General features: G+C 42.0%; 1 protein-coding gene across 1 annotated transcript in view; it reads right to left on the bottom strand.

Moving 5' to 3' along the window:
• The window catches only part of GALNT10 (polypeptide N-acetylgalactosaminyltransferase 10), a 94,349-nt gene that overhangs the window by 8,091 nt on the left and 61,473 nt on the right, over positions 1-24,785 (bottom strand). The window contains exons 5-10 of the mRNA XM_075509504.1: positions 15,571-15,756; positions 13,736-13,919; positions 12,729-12,846; positions 4,031-4,138; positions 1,941-2,162; positions 1,085-1,201 (exon numbers count right to left, since the gene is read on the bottom strand). Of these exons, the coding sequence (XP_075365619.1) occupies positions 1,085-1,201; positions 1,941-2,162; positions 4,031-4,138; positions 12,729-12,846; positions 13,736-13,919; positions 15,571-15,756 (935 nt within the window). The remainder of the gene's footprint in view (positions 1-1,084; positions 1,202-1,940; positions 2,163-4,030; positions 4,139-12,728; positions 12,847-13,735; positions 13,920-15,570; positions 15,757-24,785) is intronic.

The following is a 24,785-nucleotide window of genomic DNA, read 5'->3' as shown; positions in this document are numbered from 1 at the left end:
GCACACCTCTCTCTCAGTCCCCAAGGGGAAGGGCTGTTCTGGGGGCTCCTTTCAGAGCCAGGTGGAAGAATGGTCCTCTCTTCACAGAGATCTCATGGGGCAGTAAGAAAGAACAGTAACAAGCAGCGTGCTACTATTTCAAGCAGCCTGGCCAAAAACTTTTGCACAAAGAAGCTACTTTGTTTCTGTTGCTCTTTTAAACCTCTCTAGGGAGAGAAATTACCACAATCATTTAGGCTCAATGCTACACGGAAGCTCAAAACACATTCTCCTCCTAAACATAAGCCAACACTAATTGTTCAAGATCCTCCTGTCACAACAGAAGCTTAGTTTTGGACTGTGCCTGAGTAAATTGGTTTCATTTCTAGTTTTCATGCATTAAAACTGATATGCAACAACCCTCTGTCTCCTACTACTGAAGCCATTCCCCTGAAGAGTTATGCATGGCTCTGTAATAGAAGCATTGTTTTCTTGATCTTTTCTCAGCTCAGCTGCTACAGTTTAGACAAACTAATATTTCCTTCCCTTCTGTTACAATAAAGCTGTCATTTCTGGCACCTTATATGTTGAGAGGGTGAATCTATAGCCTGGCCGGTTTCATCTCTCTCCAGCAATGGTTGGTGTTTATAATGCATTTGCCTCCTGTCAGAAGCATGATAGTAAGTGGTTATTGAATGCTCCTGCAGGTTCATTAATATGCATGATGCTCCTCTATCACTTCTTTCAGCACAACCATTGAAGTTAATATTCACTTTGTTACATATTACAGCTGCCTTGTTACTGTTTTCTTTTATTATTTTGGCATATTGTTTTCTTGTGCTTTCTTTTGTTCACTCTGAGAACTTCAAAGGGGAGGTAAAAGCTCTGCACAAAGTCTTCCAGGCTTCAGACCTTGCCACAAGCACAAGCCACATCCTGCTACAAGCCCATCAAGTATAATTAGCACATGAGCCTTGGAGTGCACAGCACCCTCTGTTCACCTGACAGTGTTCTGCAATGGCCTTCCTTCTCAAACATTTGTTCTTATAACTTCTCCCTTCCCAAATTTATTTAGGGGCCGATGATTTATCAGAGGGACTGTTACCTGCACATTGTTCCATGCCGCCTCTCCTCTGTCCTTCACGCAGTTTTCCAGCCTCAGTGGGGATCCCAGGGCTCCATGCTTAGTATCCACACACAGTCCCGTTCCTACACTGCGTATCTGAAATAGTAAATTAGTCACTGAATCTTCTGCTCTTACCAAGTGACAGGAAAGAAGGCTTAAATTGCCTCAAATAGTGGCAGTATTTGTATGAACAGTTTTAAGATTCCTCACTTAACTATGTATCTGAGCTAGCAGATAACAGCTAGAAGAAAGCACAGGAACTCAAAATGGGACCCATCACCAGCTGTACAATAACCTCCAGGACACAGCAAAACCCATTAGCTACAGGACTGCAGAGCCCACTATGTTGTTATGTGTAACAATCCACAACTTCACTCCTGGGCTGATTCTTTTCCCAGAACACAGCTAACTTTCAAAAACAGGGATGGTTTTCCTGGCTTTCAGATGGGAAAACTAAGGAGCAGAGTAGCTCAACACAGTCGTGTAGCCCTCTGGAAATACAAGATTCCTACTATTGCTCAGCTGCTGCCTCTCCCTAGTCCTCCCTCTTGGCACGTTCTGCCTTCTACTAAATACACAACACGCAGAACAAGCCAAGTCTCTATTCTCTTTGTCGTTGTGCACTAATAGAAACGGCTGCCTAACTGCCTTCTTTGATCAGGCCAATATAATGGTAGACGAGTTCTGGTCTTTGAAACATATCAAACAGGATCTTTAAACACTCACTTGCCACCCTACTCACAGCAAACCGGTACTGGAGCACATGGGTAAGGCAACTTCAAAAAACCAAACTGCAGCCTGTTTGCCCACCACAGATTTCAGAGCACAAACTTGCCTCTCCCCAAGCAGCTGCTGGAGGCTCCACTGGTGGGTAAAACTTTGGCAAGTCCCACGCGACCTCGTTCATGAACCACTTGAAGCTTTTGCAGTTGAGGTTGTTGCGAAGTTCCTTCTGAGCTGCAACGTCCCCTGCAGAAAGATGCCGGTACTCTGGTCTACGCTGGTATATGTACTCTGCATATTCATCCATCCACACCTCAGCCACCCGCTTCAAGTTCTGTGTGGGTAACAGCCACGTGTGAAAATGAGAGGGAAAAACAACTGAGAACACTCTGCACAAACTACTGACATTAGCATTCAGAACAGCTCTCATGGTTTTGCTCAGAAAGGATTTTCATTTCACATCCACTCTTTCTCTCCAGCTTCAGGACAAAGATTATTTTTATTATTCTCTAGTTCCAAGGGACTTTTAGAAAGATATTTTCAGCTGAGGTCAAAACAGAATCCTGGCACTTGGCCATTATGTCTAGTTCCTTGTGGCTAAGAAAAACAACATTAATCAAAAGTTGGATTTTTTTCCTTTTTTTCTGTAAAGAAGCTAGTCAGGAAATGATGCTGGTAAATACCACTGGACATTCAAAGGTCCCCGACAAAAAGCTGCTTTCTTAAATCCTTCGTATTGCGCCTTTTATATCCATCTAGGAATGGGATTTGCAGTACTCCCTTCTGGAAAGCTTCAGTTCACAATATTCTTTCTTACCACTATTTTTCCACTTTCTTGGGTAAAAAGCTGTTTAAGAGAAACTCTGAGATACCACCGGAATGTGGAACTTTCAGGTGATGACCCTTCAGAATAGAAGCAAAGGGTTTACTTGCTGGCAGCAGTGTATTTCACGTATCGCTGTAAAGCTTAATCCACTGTGTAATTCCAAGAGAGTGATGAACACCACCCTCTCAAGATACCCGCCCTACTGCTTGTCACAACACACTCAAAGAGGCCATTGGACCTTGGACTGTTCTCTGGCAACATGAGGTACATTCTTGGTGCCACACAGTAACGTGCCATGCACAGTCATGACTTCAGTGACCCAGCAGCACTGCCCACCTTGCATGAAGGTGGTCAGTCCAGCAGTGGTCATTTACTACCAAAAAAAATTAGGACGTTAAGAATGAGCAGTGTGCTGACCCTGCCCCAAATGCAGCCTATACACAACAAGAGCAGGTGTTCATCTCAAGGTGACTGTACGATCTTAAATGCCAACAAACAGCCTTTGCTACACCTGTCCACCATCTCCTTCCAGCACTGCAGGAGTATGCAAGAGCCAAATACTGTATCAAAAGAAATATAGCTCCTTCCTGAAGAGATGGCACAGACAGGAGAGCACTCTATCGCTCTGACAGGTCATTGCTGGGCTGAGTAATAAATCCAAATCTATAACTAGGGCGATGCTATTAAACTGGGAAACATTTTGACACTGTGCAAGCCACAGGACTGCAGAACAGCAGGGTACCTTTTTGTGTTTTTTAGTTTTGCAGCCTTCCTGCTCCTGTGAGTTTTTTCTCCCACCAGAGGGCAATACAATCCCTTCTCCGTTTGGAAATGAACTGGAGAAAGCTAGTGCATGATAGGCAAAAACTCTTTCCTCTTTGGGCTACACTAGATTAAGAAATAAGATGGCACAGAACGTTCCATCGTGGAAAATTAAAGCTTGCCCATTCGGTGGTCTGTGATGCTTGAAGCTGAGAGGTCTTTCAATCACCAAAACACAATCACCACGCTGAAGCCTGCTGCTCTTGGAGAGCACAGCTATAAAATGACTGAAGTATTATACAAATAAAGCCATATCTTGTTTTTATTGGTGATTCCATAACCAGTGCCTGATCGCAAAGTCCCTTCCCAACACCTAGCGATGGCTGACGTCTGGAGCATGGCAGCTGTCCGCACATGAGTCTGCAGCTCCCCTAGGCTCTCTTTCCTTTGTGCTACACATCCATCACTGCAAAACTGCTCAATTTGAGCACTATACAAGTACAATTTATGGACTACAAAGCCTGCATTTGCTTCCCATTGTGGAGTGAGAGGAGACAACAGCATGGTCACATTGCAGTCAGACATCTGTTGTTGGGAATGCCATTACCACTTACTCTTGCCAGGCTGACTCCTGTTGGAACCTTGTATGGAACATATTTTCTGTAGATATGACCAACTCTAGAGCAAGGGATGTCCTCCATGCGACCCCCACACATCCATACCTGTGGAACAGCAGAGATACAGGTTTACTCTTGGTTATATGGAGAAAAATGAAGAAGAAAAAAAAAAGTCAGGCTTTCAAGTCATGAAAAAGCTTAACCCAGATTTTTTACTTTAAAGTACGCTCTCTCCCAAATACCCTCCCTTCCTTGCCTTAGTCTCAAATCCTGTAACTACCAGCTTAGAGCCATGCAGCAAGCCTTGATTTAGCACAAGTGCTATCAAGCCCAATGGCTAAACAGTTGAATTTTTGCATTCTTCAGAGAAAAGAAAAGAAAAAAAAATCTGAGCACCCAGAGAACAGCACACTTCAAATCGATATATGTCATTACAGCAATAGTAACCACAATAGTTAAACTGGCCTGCCATATAAGACCTGGGTGTAGGCTGTGTAACATTGCTGTAAAAGGGAGGCCATCTCTGTAGTACAGGTCATGTATTATGCAAAACACTCCAGGGAACTCATGAGCCTGTTCAAGTGCCAGAAACCAAAGGAAACTCCTACTTTTCCCATGGCTATCACTGCTCTCATATGGCTTCATTGCTGACGTGCACTCATTGCTTTTGCAGCCTTACAATTAAGTAGAAATCCCTGCCTGGTGAAAACATAATTAGCTTTAAAAAAGCCCTCAGAAAGTCACTGGGACACACTGATAGTTGAGGAAGACTACCTTGATGCTTGGTTAATGTCTGTATTAGGCCCAGAAGTTTCTTTTCCCATCCGGGAAGATTTCACTCTGTGCCAACACTCTGCAACAGCTTTCTTTTATTCCTTATTTATAGCATGGATGTAATAATTTTGTCCAAGTGAAACCGCAGGACATGTTTTCTGAACTGGCCAATCTACTTCATTATGTTTAAGAAATATATTCATATGTGCTTCCCAGAGATATCTAATCAATACTTAAAGAAAAAGTATCCTTCAGTATGCAAAACAAATGACTTCCTGAATTCTTGAAGCACGACACTGTCTTGCCCTTCATTTTGTCCCCAGATCTTATGTTAATGCCCTGAAGGCAGCAATATTTAAGAAGGTCCGCTGGCGCTGCAGGCTGATGCAGTGTTCTTGATCTCTCCATTCACTGTGGCTAATTTGAGCCACCGCAGTTCACTGTACAATGAGCTTAGTCAACAGCTTCACACATAGCAGGCAATTCCATTAATATTCTACAGTGACAATATTAAATACTTAGCTTGGAAGATAAATATTTGGCCAAGGCTGCTGCATAATTATTAGCTCTGACACTAAAGTCCTCTGGAGTTTCAGCTCTGTCTACTGGCCCTAATAATTACAGTCATTTGCTGACTGCGTATAACTTAATGGAGGTTGGTTGCTCTCAGTTAGAGGAATATTTTTCACAGGCAACTTCTAAAGTTCAAGGTACTTAATTGCATGTCATTATGGTGAGAGAGACAAGAAGAAAGTTGACAAACACTCCTTCTACAGAATTTCATTCCTTTTGTCCCTGCTGTGTCTTGAAAGGCTGGTACAGAAGAGATGAAGATGAAAAAAGAAACTAGCACTCAGCTTCTGTGAAGTTTCTAGTGGAATTAGAAATACTTCTTATTCTGTAGCTGCTGTGCTTTTTGCTGCAGAGGGCCACAGTGTGATTTCTCTGCTAGGAAATTAATAGGTAGACTGAGAAAACAAGAATTTGAGGATATTTTGTGTTTTTATGACAGAAATGGTTTGTGCAAGGCTGTAAGAGCTGCAGCAGATCTGGGAACTATAAAAAATGCAGAAGCAGCTGAAGAAGCATAGAGCTCAGTTGCACAGACACACACATTCCTCAGCAACCCGTATCCTTACCCTGTGCACTGCACCCTGCATCAGAAAACCCTATCTGTTCACAAACAGCTGCATTTTAGTGTAACACAAGCCTGAATGAAAACACCAGCTCGTTATCCTTGCTGCCTGCCCACAGGATGCCTTACCTGCCCTTGATCTCTAACGAAAGGCTTTCAGTCAGGCCACCGTGAATACACATCTCCTCTGAAAACACAACTTCCCTAAGCAACGTGAGAAACAGTCCCCTGCAGTCAATATGCAGCTAGAGAGGAGAGCACTGTCCTTGCACCGCAGATCTTACGAAGCAATAATACAGACAGCACTTATTTACTGAGTGGTACATTGGAGAGGCAGGGGGTATGGGAAGCTAGACAGAACTGATGATATGTCGGGCCAAGAGCTCCAAGCTGGTACAAGACTCCAGGCGCAGAAGACGATGTTACATAAACACATGTAATGATATGATAAGAAAGCTACTTAACTGAGTTACTGAACAAGTAACAAATACTGATCAGTTTTACATGCTCTTTTCCTAATCATGCTTTAAAATATTTACTCCCAAATGATACTGCAATTACCAGTGCTGCATGGAGGCAATGGAAAGCTTCCTCATTCCTGCTAGCAGAGCTCAGTGGCCCTTTCAAGATACTTTGCCAACTCAGTGCCTTTTTAACATTGTTTCATGCTGCAAGTGACACTGTGGCACTTGCAGTACAAATCTAATTTTGAAAGCATGCTTTCCATTCATTCATTGCTGCTTTGATTTATTTTATTAGTGAGCTGCTTTGTGTGGTGACAGAACTCATTACAACCTCCATAAAGACAATTACCAGTCCTTATCTATAAAACTGGAAGAAGGGGGAGAGGGAAAGAGCGTGACATGCATTGGTAAAACACAGCTAACAAAGGCATTAGAAAGCTAGAGTTAAAGGTCAGGGGAATCACATCCTAGGGTCTGCCAAGGAATAACTGCAAGTGAAGCAAACTCAAAATAGCTGCGTGCTAGCTGAGAGAATGCTTCCACTCAGTTAGCGATATTTGGTTGTCTTTAAACGAGGGTACAGTTCACAGGCATGACACACCAGAACTTACACTGCTAAAAATACAGTGCTGTCAAACAGCTGAAACAGCGCTGTTCTGTGGGGCAGCACCTTGTGCCTTCACAGTGACACTGACTGTCACTTACGGTGTTCTCCTTAGGCCAGGAGAGCCAGTTCCTTGTTGTTGTACAGAAGGCTGAGATAGTGCCTCCTCTCCCTGGCTGACGCGACAGTAAACATCAGATCCTGAGCTTGACGCACTTAATTTCAATCAGCTATTTACTAGAACACCGTAAGAACAAGACTTAAACCTGGTCAGGCAGGCAGTGCTTTATACAATGATCTAATCAGATCTCATTAGGAGAGAACAGGAAATTTCTCTTCCTCCTCAGGCTGAATTTTACCAATCTACATTTTGAGCTAGGAATCTAGCAGCTGTCAGATCTGCTGGAATTAAGAGAAAACCTGGCTACGCTGAGGTCAATGGGCCTACTGCAACAGATTTTTCTAAGGCCACAATCTCACACTAATAATAAAACCATATACAAGAGAAGTAAAATAACAACACCGGTGATATTACCTCCATCTTCTAAGTGGCCTGGACAGCTGTAACTCCATATTCATAAAGCGACTCAAGAGCCTTTGACTCAGCTAGTGTGCTATGAAAGCACAAGATAATATGCCACCTATTCTCTACATGGGAATGTTATGCTGATCCAATTCCCTTTCTGCTATTTCAAAAAACAACGTCACGTAAGACAGCTGAACCTCTCCTCTCAAACACACAATACAATACTGCAGTTGGTGTGCGAACACAAATTATCTGGGTATACAAGGTTTATGGTTTCCAAAGACTGCACCATGATGAGCCAATGCTTCCCAAGAGAGGAAAAAAACACAAAGGAAAGAGTCAAGCCTTGAAAAGAAAGCTGCTTCTGCAAGCCACAACAGAAATAAAGACTATGGGATGGACCAATGGAGAGAAGCTGGCTGGTTGTCTGAGCACACACTGAAAGGTGGGAAGAAAAGGACACAGTGGATAAGTCCAGGAGGATCTCTGCATAACAAGCTAGGTGAGAGGATGAAAGCAAGGGCAACCAGTAATTCAGGAAAATCATAATCCTCTGTATTGTAAGCATCAGCTGCTGTTGCAGCTGGGACTTACTGCTCTATAAAAGATTAAGGTAGCTCAAAAGGCACTGGGATCTATGTGTTTGCACAACGCCTTCTCTCGCACAACATACACCCGCATGGCCCCTCCTCACCGTCTGGAGCATTCTAGAGTAACGATAGCACTTTCCAATAATCACGTTTCAGAGTGGGGGGGGTCTATTTTCCTGCTGCTGCTTGGTGGGAGGCTACTCGGGAACCTGAACCAAGCATACAGGGTGAACAAGGCCAAAAATTCAAGTCAATGGTCTGAAACTGATCTCTGCGTCACCAGATAGGAAGGGAGAAAGAAGCCACCCTGTATTGCAGCTGAGAGCCTTAGAATTAAGCAGCATGTGCTGGCTTAAAAAAAAGCCCACACAAAAAAAGCAGCAGAATGCTTGTCCTGTTTCAGTGTGGGCAAACGTGAGCTGCTGGAAAGTGGTGCGAATATGTGCCTGGAATAAGCAGTGGAGGCTCACAATCAGCACTAACTTCAGCAATACAACTAGAAATACTGTCAGAAGTGACCCCTTGGCAGCTGCACCTGAGCTATGCACCTGCCAGGAGGCCAGTGGCAAAATGTGAATCAGAAATGTGCTGCTGACATGGGGCAAAGGAGATGCATGCATTAGATATGCAAACAGAACCTATGGAGCACTTGCATTTGTTGGACAACATGCACCATGTTTTATGCTATGGAAATCAGGAGAAGCAATCCCTGTTGATGCTTTGGGAAAAGGATCTATGATCACCAGAATAAGTGCAGTGGATGTTTCCTATTGCTGACGCATGGAGTGAAGACCATGAGTACTGCCCATCTCTTTTGTCTCCCCTTAATTGTTCGTTTCATGACAACTGTCCATATGGCTTGTTTGCACCAAGCGCTTTGAATTTTATGAAGTCTTTACAATCTCTAAATTACAAGACAAATATTTTTAAAACTGACATGATCTATCACCTAGTGAGGGACATTCCAGATTCTCATTCTTTGCTCTTGAAGTACAACGTACAACTAAAGGATTGAGAACCACACCACTCAAGATCTGAGGTACAAAGGACATCTACATTTATGCCTATACAAGTTAGAGACATAACTTTTTCCTCTTCTGTTTCCCCATACCCAAAAAATCAGAGACTATGTATTCATGGAAGAGAGGCGTGAAGCAGTTTAGTGAGGATTACGTAAGCCAAACAGAATAGAAGCCACAAAAATACTGGAAAAGAGGCAACATGATTGCAAATAAAACTGAGCGTAGATAAGTGCTGTACAAGTAGCATTTGCAGAAAGGAACAGTTTAAATGCTTCATATATACCACTCCGAATTAAGTACGTTAATCTCAAAGAAAATGAAGTGGTTACGTAGGCAGCAGAATGTAGGTATTTGTTGAGAATGCAGGAGCATTCAGAAAATCAAAGCTATTAAGCTGTGTTTAGAAGAGGAAAGACACATTGTCACTTTGGGTAAAGTATTCAATTTTGAATACTTGACTCAAACTTTCAAGCATTGCAGAAAGATACAAAAGACTAGGAAAAACTACAAAGGAGAAAGGTATGGAAGTGACTCCCAAAAAGCAAAAGAAAGCCCTCAAGAAATTCCACTGAACAGAGAAACTAGGGCTGTAGAATCAGGGGCAGCAGAAAGGAAAGGTAACAAGTGCTGCACAGAAAGAGCTGAGCATGCTTGTTTCCCTTTCTCCAAAATACAAGAATATACTCAAAGGTCAGCATCTGGTAATCCACTGACATGGAGAACAGTTGTGACACCACGCAGATCCGCAGAGCAGTTTGCTTGGAGCATTCTGCAACCCAGGTTCATGAAAAAAGGAGTCGCCTTTGAACAGGTGTAATGCCTGCAACTAAAATTCAAGACTGCAATCTTCCTGTTGCATCTGGTGATGACCTGAAATAGGAAGACCCCTGACTTGTAGAAGTACTGGGCTATAGGCACTGAGCTATTCTGGATATATACAGGTCAAGACAAGGAAGAAGTGTGCGTTTTCTGCTTGAATATGGAATGGATAGATCGAATCCTTCATTTCGAATCTAGAAATTTCTGTTTTAAGGGATTGAGAAGACCCAGAAAACTGCAAACCAGCAGTGAGGGTTAGAAAGTTTGTTTCTAATTTAAAGTTAACTTAATTTTTTTTGTCCTCCCAGCATACTATGTTTTATAGCAATGTTTGGTGTACACATTTCATCCAAGGAGCAAGGCTTCTTTTAATAGTTTGATGCATTCTCTGTCTAAATGTTTTCTGAGGTGCTAAACACTGATGGTTTCTCTGTTGGCTTGCCTTCAGCCTGCAAGTTTCTTCTCAGAAGGAAGCAGAGCCAGCTGATGACAGAAATACGTATGATCTCAAAACAGAAAGGCAAGAGGTTCCTAAATAAACTTGTTTATTTCCAGTCTCTCAGCAACACAGCCCTGGATTTTAAAATAAAGGCAAAAAACTGTAAAGCACAGTCCATACATGGTCGAAAAAGAATATGCTGGGGGGGGTGGGGGGGGTGGGAATCTACTCCTGGTGAAGCTTGAGAAGGTCAGATCTGATGCAATGGATCAAAGACCAGCAGTACAAAAGAGTACCTGCACACACAACTCCTAGGCACAGGAATGGATACTTTGTTAAAGCTGGGCTGTAAATTTGGCACACTTAGAATCTGAATTCTCATCAGGTAATAAATAATGTGAAAGCAGGTACCCCACGTTTAAACCCAGAGCTTTAAATTATTTGACAGTACTCCTTTAACTACAAAATCTCAGTCTGCTTCTAAAGGTAAAAACATAGCTCTAAGCTCGCCAGGAAATGTCATAGCTTCATAAATTCTATGAACAAACCTTCTATTCTTGCAATTCCAGCAGAATTATTAAATCTATCAGCCACAGATGAATGTATCAATTTATCTTAATTTCTGAAAATACACTGAGCCTCTTTCAGTTAAAACTTCATTTTTCTGTTGCACAATGAAACAAAAAAGGGGGTCTTTGCAGAGATTAATTAAAGCAAATTCATCCCTCCATAAATTACCGTCTCTGGACTGAAATAAAACACAGTGTGTTTCAGAGAGGATAAGCAAACAGATGAATGAAGAAGTCTTATTTCCTGCAGATCAAGCAGTGTGACTGTCTGCTGTGGCATTAGAGACAAAGGGCTTGCCCAGCCACTGTCATCACTCTTGGAAACAAGCATTTTCAAAAAGGGCCAAGGAAAAGAGGCTGAATACTGCCACTGCCCCTCCTGCAGAGAATGACATTGTAACACACTTTCATTACATGCAACACAAAGAATAAATGGCTCTAATTGTAACGACATCTCCAAAGAGAGTGCCCCCCCCATCCTTCCTGCTACTGTTATGGAGGACAAGGGACCTCCGATGTGACTTTCTTAGGTCTTTTTGTGAGCAAACAATGGAAGAAAAGACGTTGTCTTGAAAACAATGTCTTTTCTTGCACTGTTTGCTGTACAGTAGTACACAGTATGCATGCACGGTAATACGGCTTGCTGAATACAGTTTGATATGCCTTTGAATTGCATAGCAGCATCAAGAATTAGGAATCTGTTTTGTGAGAGGTCAGCCATGACTTGTTGGTTGGGGAGACAGATGAGGAATTTTAGCTGCCAAAGCTAAATTGTGCACTACGTTAGCATCGCTACCATCTTCTAGCCTCATGCTGAGGCCAACTAGCTTAGTTCAGTGGCATTCAGGCACCCATAAGATTATATATTTAACCCCTGAAAGAGAAACCACATGGTGGCCCAAACAGAGTTTAACCTAGAAATCTTTACTCAATTCACTCCAGGTTAGGGAAAGGATTCCCACCACTGAAGAGAAGAATAGCCACCTGCCTTCAGTGGTCTGGGACATTCCAGTGGGTTTCCTAGAATGGATTTCAGAGTGCCATATTCCAAGCTAACACAGGTACCAGTGGTCTTCGTGGGTCACAGTGACTCGTTACTATTAGTATGCATTTTTGGTCAGCTGGCTAACTCTTATTTTAAAGCCCTCAGCTGAACAGCTTGGTCAGTCAGTAAGTAACGGAATTGTCCCCAAGCCAGGCAGATAATGATCTGAAGTAATTGCCAGCAACAGTGTTATTATTCCAATTGTTGAGGATTTCTTACAGGATAATTAATAGTCTCAGTTCCTTGCAGCCAGGATTCAGATGGATTGACTATATACCGTAAGTTAATTTCATCTCTGGGAACTCAAGCTTGGGACTGAGGTACTCAACGGGGCAAATACTGAGCTGCCTGAATCCTCCTTCCCTCACGAAGGAGAGTATTTCATCTTCTTGCCAGGGTGAGTACTAAGAAGCCTAACAGTCAGAGCAAGCTCCATGCAAGCTGACTTACCCTTGCTGGGAAGAGCACATGCATCTGAAGCTGTGACCACAGAACGGGGGACACCCCAGCTAATCATGCTCCAAAACTGACCCTCACAAATGACTGGTCACATCATCGCTGTTTCTTCTGTGTACTATCTTACTACTCCCAGCTCTTTCACCTTTAGTCACACGCAAAAGCAAGGACAAGATAGATCATTCACATTCTGCGCCTCAGAACAATTCTTACTTTTCAAAACAAAAGTAATTTCCAGAGAACATAGCTCACCTTAAAGGATATTTCATACTGCTCTCCTCCCCATATCTCCAGACCTGCATCATACCCTCCCAGCTCCCAGAACCACTTTCTATCGACTGCAAACAGTCCTCCAGCCATTACAGGAGACCTTAAGGAAAAACCAGACTCCATATTACAAACACATTCAAAGATACAGATCTCTAGCTAAACATTTAAAAAATAAAGGAAGAGTTGACAAATACTCTTCACCACCCAGTGTTCCGGGTGCCTTTGCATCCCTGTCCAAGCATCAAACAGTTGTTTTTGTATTGTATACTAATTTCCCACTTGCAAATGAGGAGGACCAGACTAGGCTCCCTTCAGAACCAGTCAATGCCTCTCCTCCAAACAGGCAAAAGAGTTCACCGTTAAGTGACAGGACATAACCTCTCCCAGAGGGACCCATATGCTGCACATGTGGTGCTCTGTCTCAGAAGTACGATCAAGTCATTGAGCCTGACCTCAAAAGTGTTTTGTTGGGGTTTTTTGGAACACTGCAGAAGTATTAAGGACAGCAGAACTGTCTCAATGTCGGCAAGCACAGCAACAGCAGAACATAACTTGATCACAGATTTACTTCTGCAATGCACTGCAGTCATCAAAATTGCTAATTGTTCTGCTAGGTTTTCTTCTTCCCCCACCTGGGAATGACATATAAGCTGCCATTGGTTTGTTGTTTTTGGCAGACCATTAGGGATACTAAGTTATGTTTGAAAGATCTCAGTAATAAATGACCACATTAAATGTTACACATTACAGTTTTAAATGAAATGTTAACTTCTGTGGGAATTAAGGTGGCAAAAAATAGCAATGAAAAGGAGAGTGTTCACAGCTACTACACAATGCATTTCTTTTAAACCAACAAAGCAAACAGCTGCCAAAAAGCAAGTAGCTTAACACCAGCTTCTGACTTTTACTACACTGAGGTGTAAACAAACCCTGTAACAGGGTGTTATTTTGTTAGCCAGCTCTTAGCGCACTGCATTTCAGTAACTTACTCAAAGGGATCACTGGGATCAAGTTTCTGTAACTCAGGAGGAATAGGGATCCTCTTGTAATACATCTCCCAGTCAAATGCACCTCGCATTGCGTCTCCAGCCTGAGTCTCATATCCAAAGTGGTCATGATCAATAACATCGATCATAGGGCAAACGATAGTCTTGCGGTTTCGGGCAATGCGATCTGAAGATTGGAGAAACATGTTAGAAAACCTGCACGAGTTGGTTCCTTTGACCATGAAATTACAGAAAAGAGCATCAAAATACGAAGTTGTCCAAGAACGACATAGCTTTCTTCCTGTTCGTTCTCTTTTGGGCAGATGCTCCAGTTTATATCAATTTATCTGGTATTTCTGCAATAATTGAGATAGTCAAGCTAGAACTATTGACATAAAACCACCAGGCACTTATGCTACAATGACCATCACCCAGAAGCAGAATAGAAAGACACAGCCACACTACCACAGATACCTAAACCGCCAGGCTAAAACCAGACAATCTTGTACGTAACGAATAGTCCTCATTTTAACAAGTGACCGGGATGTGAACCCTTTCTGCACTGATTCAAAGCCAGGGCAATAACCCATTGTACCACCTAGCTTTAATTGCTATGCCAGAATCTGGCAGGAAGCGATTCAGACTAATGGCGTAACTACTCTCAGCAGGCTCAAGAAATGCAAGTGTACCTCCTCCCCTCAACCTTTTCTTCCAATCAAATAATACAAGACAGGATTAATTCCTGCATCAACATCTGGAACTTCTTAAATACTTTATTACTGAGACGGTCTCTTGTTGGAAGTTAACTTTCAGAGCAGAGGCGACAAATGAAGTTTCAGCTTCCAATGCACGTCTAATAGAAATCCTTTCTATGCTTTAAAATTAAAGCATACTCTATGTGTTCTCATTTAAATTGCATTTGAGCTAATTCTGTCCTCCCTCCCCGGGGCTCATGAAGCTGCAAATGTTTTACACTATCGCCAGATACATAGCAAAAGCAACAGTATTACCATCCAACAATCCTGCTGACAAATCTGACTAGTTTTTCTTAAACCTCCACTTGACTATTGTTGCCACAGTTTATTTGACAAAGTCACACCTCAGAGAGAGCTTTGACAGGTCACTTCCAATAGGGTTGTAAAGGAGTTTGGTACTGGCCAGAGGCACACAGGTACCAGAAACAGAAGGCATTGTCCTTTCAATTAGTCATCCTTGAAAAGAATTGACAGTGTAAAACTGATGCCTCCTTAAAGATGAAGCACTGCCTTGGAAAGGAGTGCCCATGTTCTACAAATACATACCAGCAGCTGTCATTTAGAAGAAGTATTTTCCACAGGCTTGCAGACTATGAAGTTAAATATAGTTATACAGGAGAAAAAAACCCTAAAACCTACTTAAAAACTGTATGTAAATATTTTTTCTGTATCATAAAGCCATTCCTCTCTGCAAGCTACTGAATGACCATACAATAGTTTACTCTTCTAGCAAGCTTTAAATTATTTAAGATTTCATTTAGTGAGGAAACAGAAGAATATGATCTCTGCTCTTTAATTAAGCAAAGCATATGATAGGGTTATTGTACAGTGCAGGACTCTAGAACAGAAAAAAACCTATTGTATTAAAGGCTACAAGTTGCCAACAATTCACCCGAGTCGTGTGGTTGGTTGGTTTTTTTGTTTGTTTGTTTGTTTTCCCTTTTAAGACATTTCATCTTCCTTTTGTCCACTTACAGCATGAGGTGAAAGCTGCAGGTGGAAATAAAACAAATTCAACACCAACATCTGTTGCCAGCTCTTTAGCAGTCCAGTCTTCAGCCATGTACAGCACCACACACTTACCTAACAGAGGTGGCAGCCAATTCACATTGGCCTCGCAATGGGAATCCAAGAAGGTGATGACATCCCCTATCGCCACAGAGGCGCCCAGCATTCGAGTTCTTATCAGCCCTTCTCTCTTTTTGGTTCGGAGAATTCTTACATTTGGGAACTGGGCCATGTAATCTTCCAGGCGTTTCTTCAGGTGTTCTATATGAAAATAAGAAATTTAAAGAGTGTAACAACTAATTTCTTAAAAATGCAGTTCCTTCTTTACCAGAAGGAGATGTCTTTGGAATTATGTCCTGAACAGCTAACAAATGCAATAACAGGAAAAAGGAAGTAAGAATAATTTCTTTTAAATCCAGGGTTTAAACATAACTGCTTAACCAATACTTCTGAAGATGTTCCAAAACCGTAGAAGCATTTAAAAAAAAAAAAAATAAAGAGAAACTAGGAGAAGGTGGAGGGGTGCAGGATGAGAAAGAAAGCAGCAGAGGAAGAGGAAAAGGAATAAAAAGCCAGCTGGCAGACCTCTGGGAGAGCTTTATCGGAGAAGGGATTCTCGGACACTTTTGTGGAAAACCAACGTAGCTTAGAAGAGACACAGGACAATTTATTTTCAGAAGTAAACTGCATTCAGTGCATTTAAGTTGCGTTTGGTCCCTTCAAAACACACAACATGACCATCCACTCATGCATAAATAAAAAACAGCAAAAAGCCTAGTCAGACATCCCTCCAAGCCGGCAAGGCAGGCATAACCACTGTATATATTTGGATGGCTATGTTAAATGCTTATCAGAGGAGATATTTGCATTTAAATATGGAAATATTTACGCTACTGAATATGGACTGGAGCCACATCTGAATTAGCACAGACACTTGTAGTCACCACAATTAACAAGAATTCAAACAGGAGAACTGCAGAAAAAGATTACTGAGTGATCAAAACAATGGACAGCTTGTTTAGATGTGGAAATAAAAAGCTTGATCTACATAAAGAGTGAGGGGCACACAGCTGTCTTTACATCAAAGAGTGAAGCACCAAAGAAAAACCTAAAAATAGGCTAAGAGCTGACGCTGGCCTAATCACTAATGGGTTGATCTTTAGGCATCTGAAGTTTTGACTTACTTGACAGCAAACCCCATTCATGGTGTGCCAGGGACTATTCAGTAATGCACCATACTATCTGCTGCCATCAGCGACTGATCAAGGAAACAAGCCTTGCTGGGCAAAAGCTAGTTTGTCAAATCTAAGCAATTACCCAATCTTAAAATCTCACACAACAAAATTTGAATAGAGGCAATCATTCAAATACAAATAACCTCACAGGTTTATTTGCCTTGACTATAGGGAACAAATCCATTCCATTCTGTATAGCAGAGTCTTCCTTGGCTTCCAAAGCAGGCATGAAAGGTAGGGGCTGAAAAGGCAGACAGTGTGAAAGTGCCCCCGAACAGGGCACCAGGGAAGCCGGGTATTAGAATAGCTCTCTAAAGAGAGCAAAGGGACAAATAAACTTAACTAAGTTATGAGCTCTCCCACATGGTGCTGACCCAGCAATTGTGCTTTAGGGTCTTAGCTACTGGAGGAAAAAAATGGGCAAAATCCCTACGACTAACACACGTTCTGCACCTTCTCTTTGAAGCAATCATCACCTGCCTTCCTTCAAAGATCACCCAAATCAACTTCTTTGCTTTTGAGGTATTCCTAGCAAGCTCTTTGCCTTTTTCAAAGCTTGCTTTAATATTCCCCAGGATTTTTTGCTCACAAATGCATTTTAGTGTTTTGCCTGACAAGTCTAATTGTCCCACAATATCTACATAGGTTTCCCTGCTCAATAGAGCCTTCAGTACTTCTTGCTGTCTGGCACGCTTTTCCCTCATCCTTTTCAAGTCTTTTCTGAATAGATCCTCTCAAGCAACCAGAAATTTGTCCACTCAATTACAGATTTTTCAAATAAGGGCCTCCATAGAGACTAGATATATTATTAGTGTAGCTGCCTTCCTCCTGAGGTAGTGGGTCGACTTAAAAAGACCAAAAAAAAAGAAAAAAAGAAGGAAAAGAAAAGCCACCACCACTGTTCTTTAACATCACAGCTCATCCCTTGCCATTGTTAGTTTATCATAAAAGATTAGTTCATCAGAAAAAACAATCCTCGCTTCAAGCATAAATCAGCTAAGCCCAAGCCAGGAGGTACACCTGAGTTCATCTACCCAAGACAAGTGCTCATCATAATAAAGGAGGTAACCATTACATAGAAGCTCTGGGTCAGATTGCCCTAACAGTAGCCACAGATACTGTAGCACTTGCAAGATCAGACCCCACAATATTTACGTTATCTAAACCAGACCTACAAAGCACTGGAAAGTCTTAAAAAATTGAAAGCTCCAAAACAATGGAAAAATATATATAGACTTTCTGTGACTTTTTATTTTGACAGAAACAAGAAAATGAGCCTGTGAAAGATCCCAGAGGTTTGTGTTCCACCTGTGGCCGGTCATTTTACGTTTTGGCATCATATACCTTTTGGCATCATATACCTTTCTGAACTGTCCTGGTTTGCCGTGCCATTTCATCTGTGGTGACACCTGAAGGCAGCCTAACGGATTCCTCCAGGGGTATGAGCGTGGCACAGCTGAGCCTGCTACCAAGAAACACTAGCATGTTTTTGGAGCTGGTCTCACGCAGGAAGACACACACCAGCAAGTGAACAAAAAGTCACTGGACTTGGCCATGTTTGTAGTGATGATGATGGCTGCTCTCCTACAGACCAGCTGAAAACAGGTTGATTTATATCTATTAACAGAGAAGCAGTTAAGCAGGGAGGGATTTCCCTATTTTTATAATGTAATGGGAGAAAAGAAGGCATAGGAGCCACAGTGTTCTCGGGCAAGTACTCTCCAAAGAGATAGCAGGAAGTCTAATCCACTGACTTCCTATTCCATTCCCAAATGCTGGGTTTGGTTCTTTAGCACTTCTTTACTACATTTCCATAATAAAAAAAATACCAAAGCATTTCATGCTTGCAGCAAGTAGCCTGCTCTATACACCGCATTGGTAAGAAATGTCTCACACATTAGGAATCTTCCTATGTCTCTGATGGCTGCAAGAAGCAAGGAAAAGCTACAGGTACTCCATCAGCACCCATGTATTCTCACTGATGCAGGAGACACACGCACCAAGTGCTATCCTTGTAGCCAGGAGGGATGATGCTCAGATAAGCTGTTCCCAATTGCTGCAGAAAAATCCACGCTTGATCATTGCATTTTATAAGGCTAAGACTTATGTATCATGAACTGCAGGTGAGCAGACTTTATTGTATCTACGTTCCCTTACTAGAGTCACAGACTTCCAAGCAATCTCACAAACAATGTACAAAATACAGTGAAACGTACTTTTCAAAGACAGGGTTTTCTTATTTCCTTATCCCTGCGTTATTCCTGCCCCCCAGCCTGACCTCCACATGCCCAGGTGGAAAATATTTATATCATTCTATTACGAATATTGTCACAATTAAGTCAATTTTTGCTTTTATAAGAGAATCTCAAAAAACAAACATGTGGCATTAACTGCTACAAAATTTTATGAGGCTTTAAAAAATATATTATGGAATCTTGTCACACTGAGTAATTTTTATTACAAGGGCAATTTTCTTTAATGAAAGTTGTTAGGTGAACTGGATGGATTCCAATGGCTGCGCCTACGCTGGGCAAAGTAATACAGCACAAACATATAAATGAGAGTAAGATTATCTGCAGATTAAAAACTAGGCTGGTAGCTTGCTAACAGACTTTGCAATAAACTTGATATACAGTGTATACATTAACAGTACCAGTCAAGAACTACTGCTTTCTTCATTTTGAGCTGTAAATAAAACTGTGTGAAAATAGAGGAGAAGCTTCACTAAGTCCCAAAGCTTTCCAAAATAAGACTTTTTTTCTCCCTAGGTCAAATTTCTGGGGTGGTCTTACTGCACTTCCTTCTGGCCTCACCATCCAAGCAGAGCTGCCCTCAGATGCCATTAGTCTAGTGACCACTTGTAGCACAGCAAGGACTTTCCAAGACAGGAATTTCTTACATCCAGCTGAGTTTTCATTCCAGCCACTGCACACCTGCCAATTGAACAGGCACCTAAGAAATGTTACCACTTCAAAAACAAACATATGCAGAAGCCAGAGGAGGACAGAGGAGCCCAAGGATATTTTTTTTTTTTTTTTTACCACTTAAAGAGGCAAATGCCTGAGAAAAACAAGGCAACTTGGACATGGATCTACAGGACTGGAACAGCTTAAATAGCACTGCAGTCGCAGGGTCCATGGGACTCAACTGTTCAATTTAAAGCAGAAGTTGCCTCAATACATCCCCTCACGGCAAACCACGCAGCCTGTCTCCACTCAGCAGTGTTTGGATCCTTCCCATCTCTTTCACATCCCATTGGCTCAGCTGTGTTTTCAGAGGCTTGTGCAAAATCATCAATAAGTTTGTAGCCTATTTTGAATTGATTTGGCTCCGACCAAAGTCATTTTCCCACAGAAATCAGTGGAAGTGATACAGCAATTCTCAAGTTTCTAACATGTTTTTAAATAACGTCTTGCCTGCATGCTTTAAGTTTGACAGCTATTCCCCTCAAGAGCTGCTCTGCAGTACAAAGGAACTTCATTCCTTCAGCTTACACAGCTCAGTTCTGCAGACAGCAGCAGGCCACTGTAGTCACACAGCTCACAGATGAAGCCTGGCCTGGTTTGTGTCCTTTTCCCTCCCCCAAACCACACACCAAGACTTGAAGCACCTGCTTAGAGGTAATTGCATATGGGGTGGTTACGTCCCCATAGACACCTACAAAATCCACTGCTACATGCAACTAGTGCATACCTCCCTCACTAGGCAAACTGGATGCATGTGCTAGGCTGCTTTCCAGCAGGTTGGGTGAGTTAAAGAAAAGTAGTTGCATCAGGCCTGCTGAGAACTTGAGAGTTTGTTTTGTTTTTAAGCAGGAGACACTGCTTAAGACATGGAGCTGATGACTCAGGTCATTGCCTCCTGAGATGCAAAGATGGGTGTTGTTTTGAGGAAGTCACTGGGCTCTTTTAGAACAGACTCATGTTCTGGTGGCACTTTGGGACTCTCCAGAGCTCAGATGATTAATATGACTTCCACCTCTGACAGCAGTGAATCATGGGCAGCTGCAACTGAGAGGTGCTCAACACACATTTGCTTTCTGTACTTTGAAGGATTCAAGATGAACTTTTTGAATAATGTGGCCATTGCTCAGGCTTTTGAGCTATCAAGGTCATTAACTGATCCCCGGGCTGAAAAGACAGCAGATTGTTTTCGGAACCATCCCGTGAAACCTTTATTTTCACAGATGTTTGAACTCAAAGGAGCTGCAAGCAAACCCTTTACTTTCATTCAGGCAAACTGTCCTCTGCAGAGGAGTATGGGGTAAAGGTTTTAGGACTCACAGTTTGTTTGGCAATAACATGGTTGGCATAAAGTCTTTTTATATATGTCTCTATAACATCTCTGCAGTATTTGGCAGGGAAGGGAGTACCAACATTTGTGATCTTGGGATAGAAAAAAACCCCCTCATTTTAAGTACCAGTCAGGACTTGAAACTATGATACAGATTTATGTCCAGAGAAAGAATTAGGCGGGAAACATTTCCCCTGTCCTATTAGTGCAATGTTTCATGGTTCATGTTACTTCAGACCCTATCAGCTTTGGTTTCTGAATTTTACACTGTACAGCACCTCTGCAACTCTAGTGCCTTTGCTCGTATGAGTACCATCAATCCAATCCAGAATGAGCAGCACTGCAGAAATCAGAAACATTCACAGATACCTTCCTGCTTCTCTCAGATGCCACTGGTGAAACCTAAGTTCCCTCTGCCCTACAGTATCCTGCCTCCTGCCAAGGTGCTTTGCTTCAGTTTACGCACAGAAGAGTGAAGATATTATGAAGACAGGAGAGCCATTGCACACTGGAGATTCAGGAACTTTCCCCCTCCTGCTGAAGGGCACATGGCACAGAGAGAGAGGACTGGAGAATCTGCAGAATTCCCTTTTAAGCAGACAGGGCTGGTTTCCCTTCCCTGCAGGTTATTTTGGCTAGTTTCCAACCACCAAAACCCAAAGTGCAACTGTTCATCTGGCATTTGTTTACAGGTTATCCCAGCCTCCCATCCCTACCCTCCCACACGCAGACATGCTTGTTTAAGATTACAAATGAATCCATTCATCTTTACTTAGATACTTGGCCCTAACGTGCTGTTTAACAATTTAAGAATGAATTATACTTCTCCTGATTCTATCACAATGTGCAAGCCAGGCCTCCCTGAAATAGAAAGCTCTACATCATTGAAATTAACTTCTCTCCCTGTTTTGGTGCAGATGAGTAATCTTTTTAAATAGCAAAATGTGCTGTTATCCAAACAGGCTAGTTTTACACTAGTTTTAATTTTCTTTCAATGTTTTCACCCTCTGATCACTGAAGTTGGTTGGGAGGATAATAAACGGATTTAATAAATTGTACTATGAACACCAGTCCCAATAATAGCAAACTGATTAAGCTGATCACAGCCTTCCAAGCTGAAGCTTCTTACAAAGAGGAGGCGGCCTGGGAAGGGAGAAAATTAGTATCTGTTGCTTCACTGATTACAGTTCTGTGGTAGACTCTTAAAGGGGAGGGGGCCCAGTTTTCACTGTCCATTCTGCATCAGTGTTGGGTCTTAGCACATCTTTACAAACCAAAACTGGGGGGAAAAAAGGGTTTCTGTGCATGGGACAATAGCTGAAAGTGTACCACCCCACTTGCTAATACAGCAGTCATCACTGTTTAGATTGCAACAAAGATTAAAAGAATTAGGTTTCTGGAAATCTTATTGACTGTTTTCTTTCTAAATGTTCTAAAACCAAGCTTACATTTTAGGTAAAGTGCACTAAAGTGAAGCGTGGGACCTAAGAAATAAGCCAGACTGCAAGCTGCTGGGGCAAACACCACTTGTGCGAGCCTGTGCTGTGTGCTTTGATAAACTCAGGTGCATAAACTTCTGCTGTCTTGCCTGAATTTGCAAAGGGAACTTTCTCATAGCTTCCTCTACCCTACAGCAGACATCCAAACCCTGCTCAGTTATGGCTTCAGGAGATACTAGTACTGAACGCAGAGACAAAGGTGTAATCTTAAAATGAGAAAATTCACATTTACTGGCATTAGCATATAAATACACCCAGACCCTAGGGAAAGTTTAGTAGGCTGCATTTCCAAGCAGAGAAATACACAGGGAGTAATCATCTTAGCTACAGCATAACGTCTTAATCTCTCAGGAAAGTTTCATTTGTAAAGGAAGTCTACTCCAACTGTTTCTTCCTGAGGGAATCCAGAAAAATCCATTTAGTCATCCCTCCTTCATGCTGTAAGGTTTAAGCACCTTTTGTTCATTAGGAGCAGTGAAGCCAACCTGTAGTGTACGCATCAGTGCTTAAGTCCTGTATACTGACTCCCTGGACAACCCACAATATCAATTTTTCCTCCCTGTGCCATAAACCATCTTTCCCAAAGGGAACAGTCATTCTAGTTTACTCTTCTCCCTTCCCATTTCATTAAATATGTATCAAGATTAAAGCACCCACTTAGGTTTTTCCTCTTCTGTTGACTACATTTGATCTAAAGAGGTGATTTTGTGACTCTGCCATTTCCTTGTTGATTGTTTTTAACATCAGAGAGACTGTTTGGCTGACATACAAACTAGATAACTGCAGTTTTTGGCCTATATAGCCTCTGTAGCAGCTGAAACAGGAGTGAACTCCTTGCAGCACACTTAATATTCAGCTCAAGTTTAATGTAGCCATGGTGACTAGCAGGAAGGGCATTACTGTCCCAAATACTGCCTTCAACCTGGGGAATCTGTGCAGTCATCTTAAGGCCGAATAAGTGTTTTTGATTATCCAGTTGTTTAACCAAGGGCATATCTGCACTCCTGCTCAATGCTAACACACTTCTACTAAATTGATAAACACTGTATGGGCAGGTGAAAACACTGAAAAACATTAAGACAAGCCATCATACCAATGGCATCACCACTTCCAGCAGTCTGAGGCCAATATACGCACAACACACTGGTTCAGGATCCTGCAAATTTATACTCCACTTTCTGTACCAGAGTTAAAAATCGTGAGAGACCAGATTAGCCTTTAATTGCTTTTAATCTACATCATCGACTGCTTTCTGAGCACTGGAAAGACAAGCAAGGGTGCAAAAGCGTTTCAGAAGTTTGCTCACAGGACAGAACAAACCCAATTGAACATGACTCTTCTGCAACCTGCAGGCTTCAGAACAGAGCGGGTGCACAGGGACCGAGTCAGGACAAGCTGCTGTGCTAGGGGGGTTTAGCTGTGCCTACATCTGCTGAGCATGTCAGTATACATTCACTGTTGATAGCGATGTACTGGATAGGACATCAGGACATGAACATAAAGCCTATGACCGACAGCAAGAACAAAACTTGCCATCAGTTGGAGAGATGCAGGCAGACGAAGTGTTAAGACATTTCATGCTGAAACATTTTGGAACATATCAAAGCTGTGAGATTAAAGCCTTAAAAGTCACTGAGTTTTGCTGGGGAAAAAAAAAAGGCAAAAAAACCCCAACAACCCAAAACAAACCAGTCCTCAGAGATCCAGCTTTGCCTTTATCAGCACTATTCATGTACAAAGAACTTCTTGGCCTGAAAGCATTTGCTCTGTGCAAAACAACAAAAAAGGAAAGATTCCAGAAAGAGCACAAGAATTAACAGAAAATTCTACTCCGGACTTTTGTCTTGTTAGAGAATATGACATTAGGTCCGAGATGTAACCCACTTGAAAGTTGCTTTGATTTGGTAGGAATGCACCCCTTTGGAGTCAAAAGGCTTTGACCTCAAGTGTCTAAGTGAGGAAGAACAACTATGAAGCCTCAAATTAATAGCACAGGCCTACAAAATTTTTTTGCTTTGGGGTTGCAGCCAAACGGAATATTGGAAAACTAACTGATAATCCTTCATTCCTACAATAATGCTCATAAATTAATAATAATGAATGACAAAGCAAAAACGTTTGTCTTGTAGTCTGTATGTCAGAGAACAGAAAATGAAGTATTTGGCAAACGAAAAAATTACCAATACAGCTGCAGGAAAAATACAGACACATTTGACTTGTAGTAACAAACCCTGGCATGTCAGAAGTATATTTTACAAACCCA

This window comes from Mycteria americana, chromosome 8 (assembly GCF_035582795.1).
Source record: "Mycteria americana isolate JAX WOST 10 ecotype Jacksonville Zoo and Gardens chromosome 8, USCA_MyAme_1.0, whole genome shotgun sequence".
NCBI lineage: Eukaryota > Metazoa > Chordata > Aves > Ciconiiformes > Ciconiidae > Mycteria > Mycteria americana.
The sequence above is the reverse complement of the archived record's forward strand: the minus strand, read 5'-3'. Positions and strand labels throughout refer to the sequence as shown.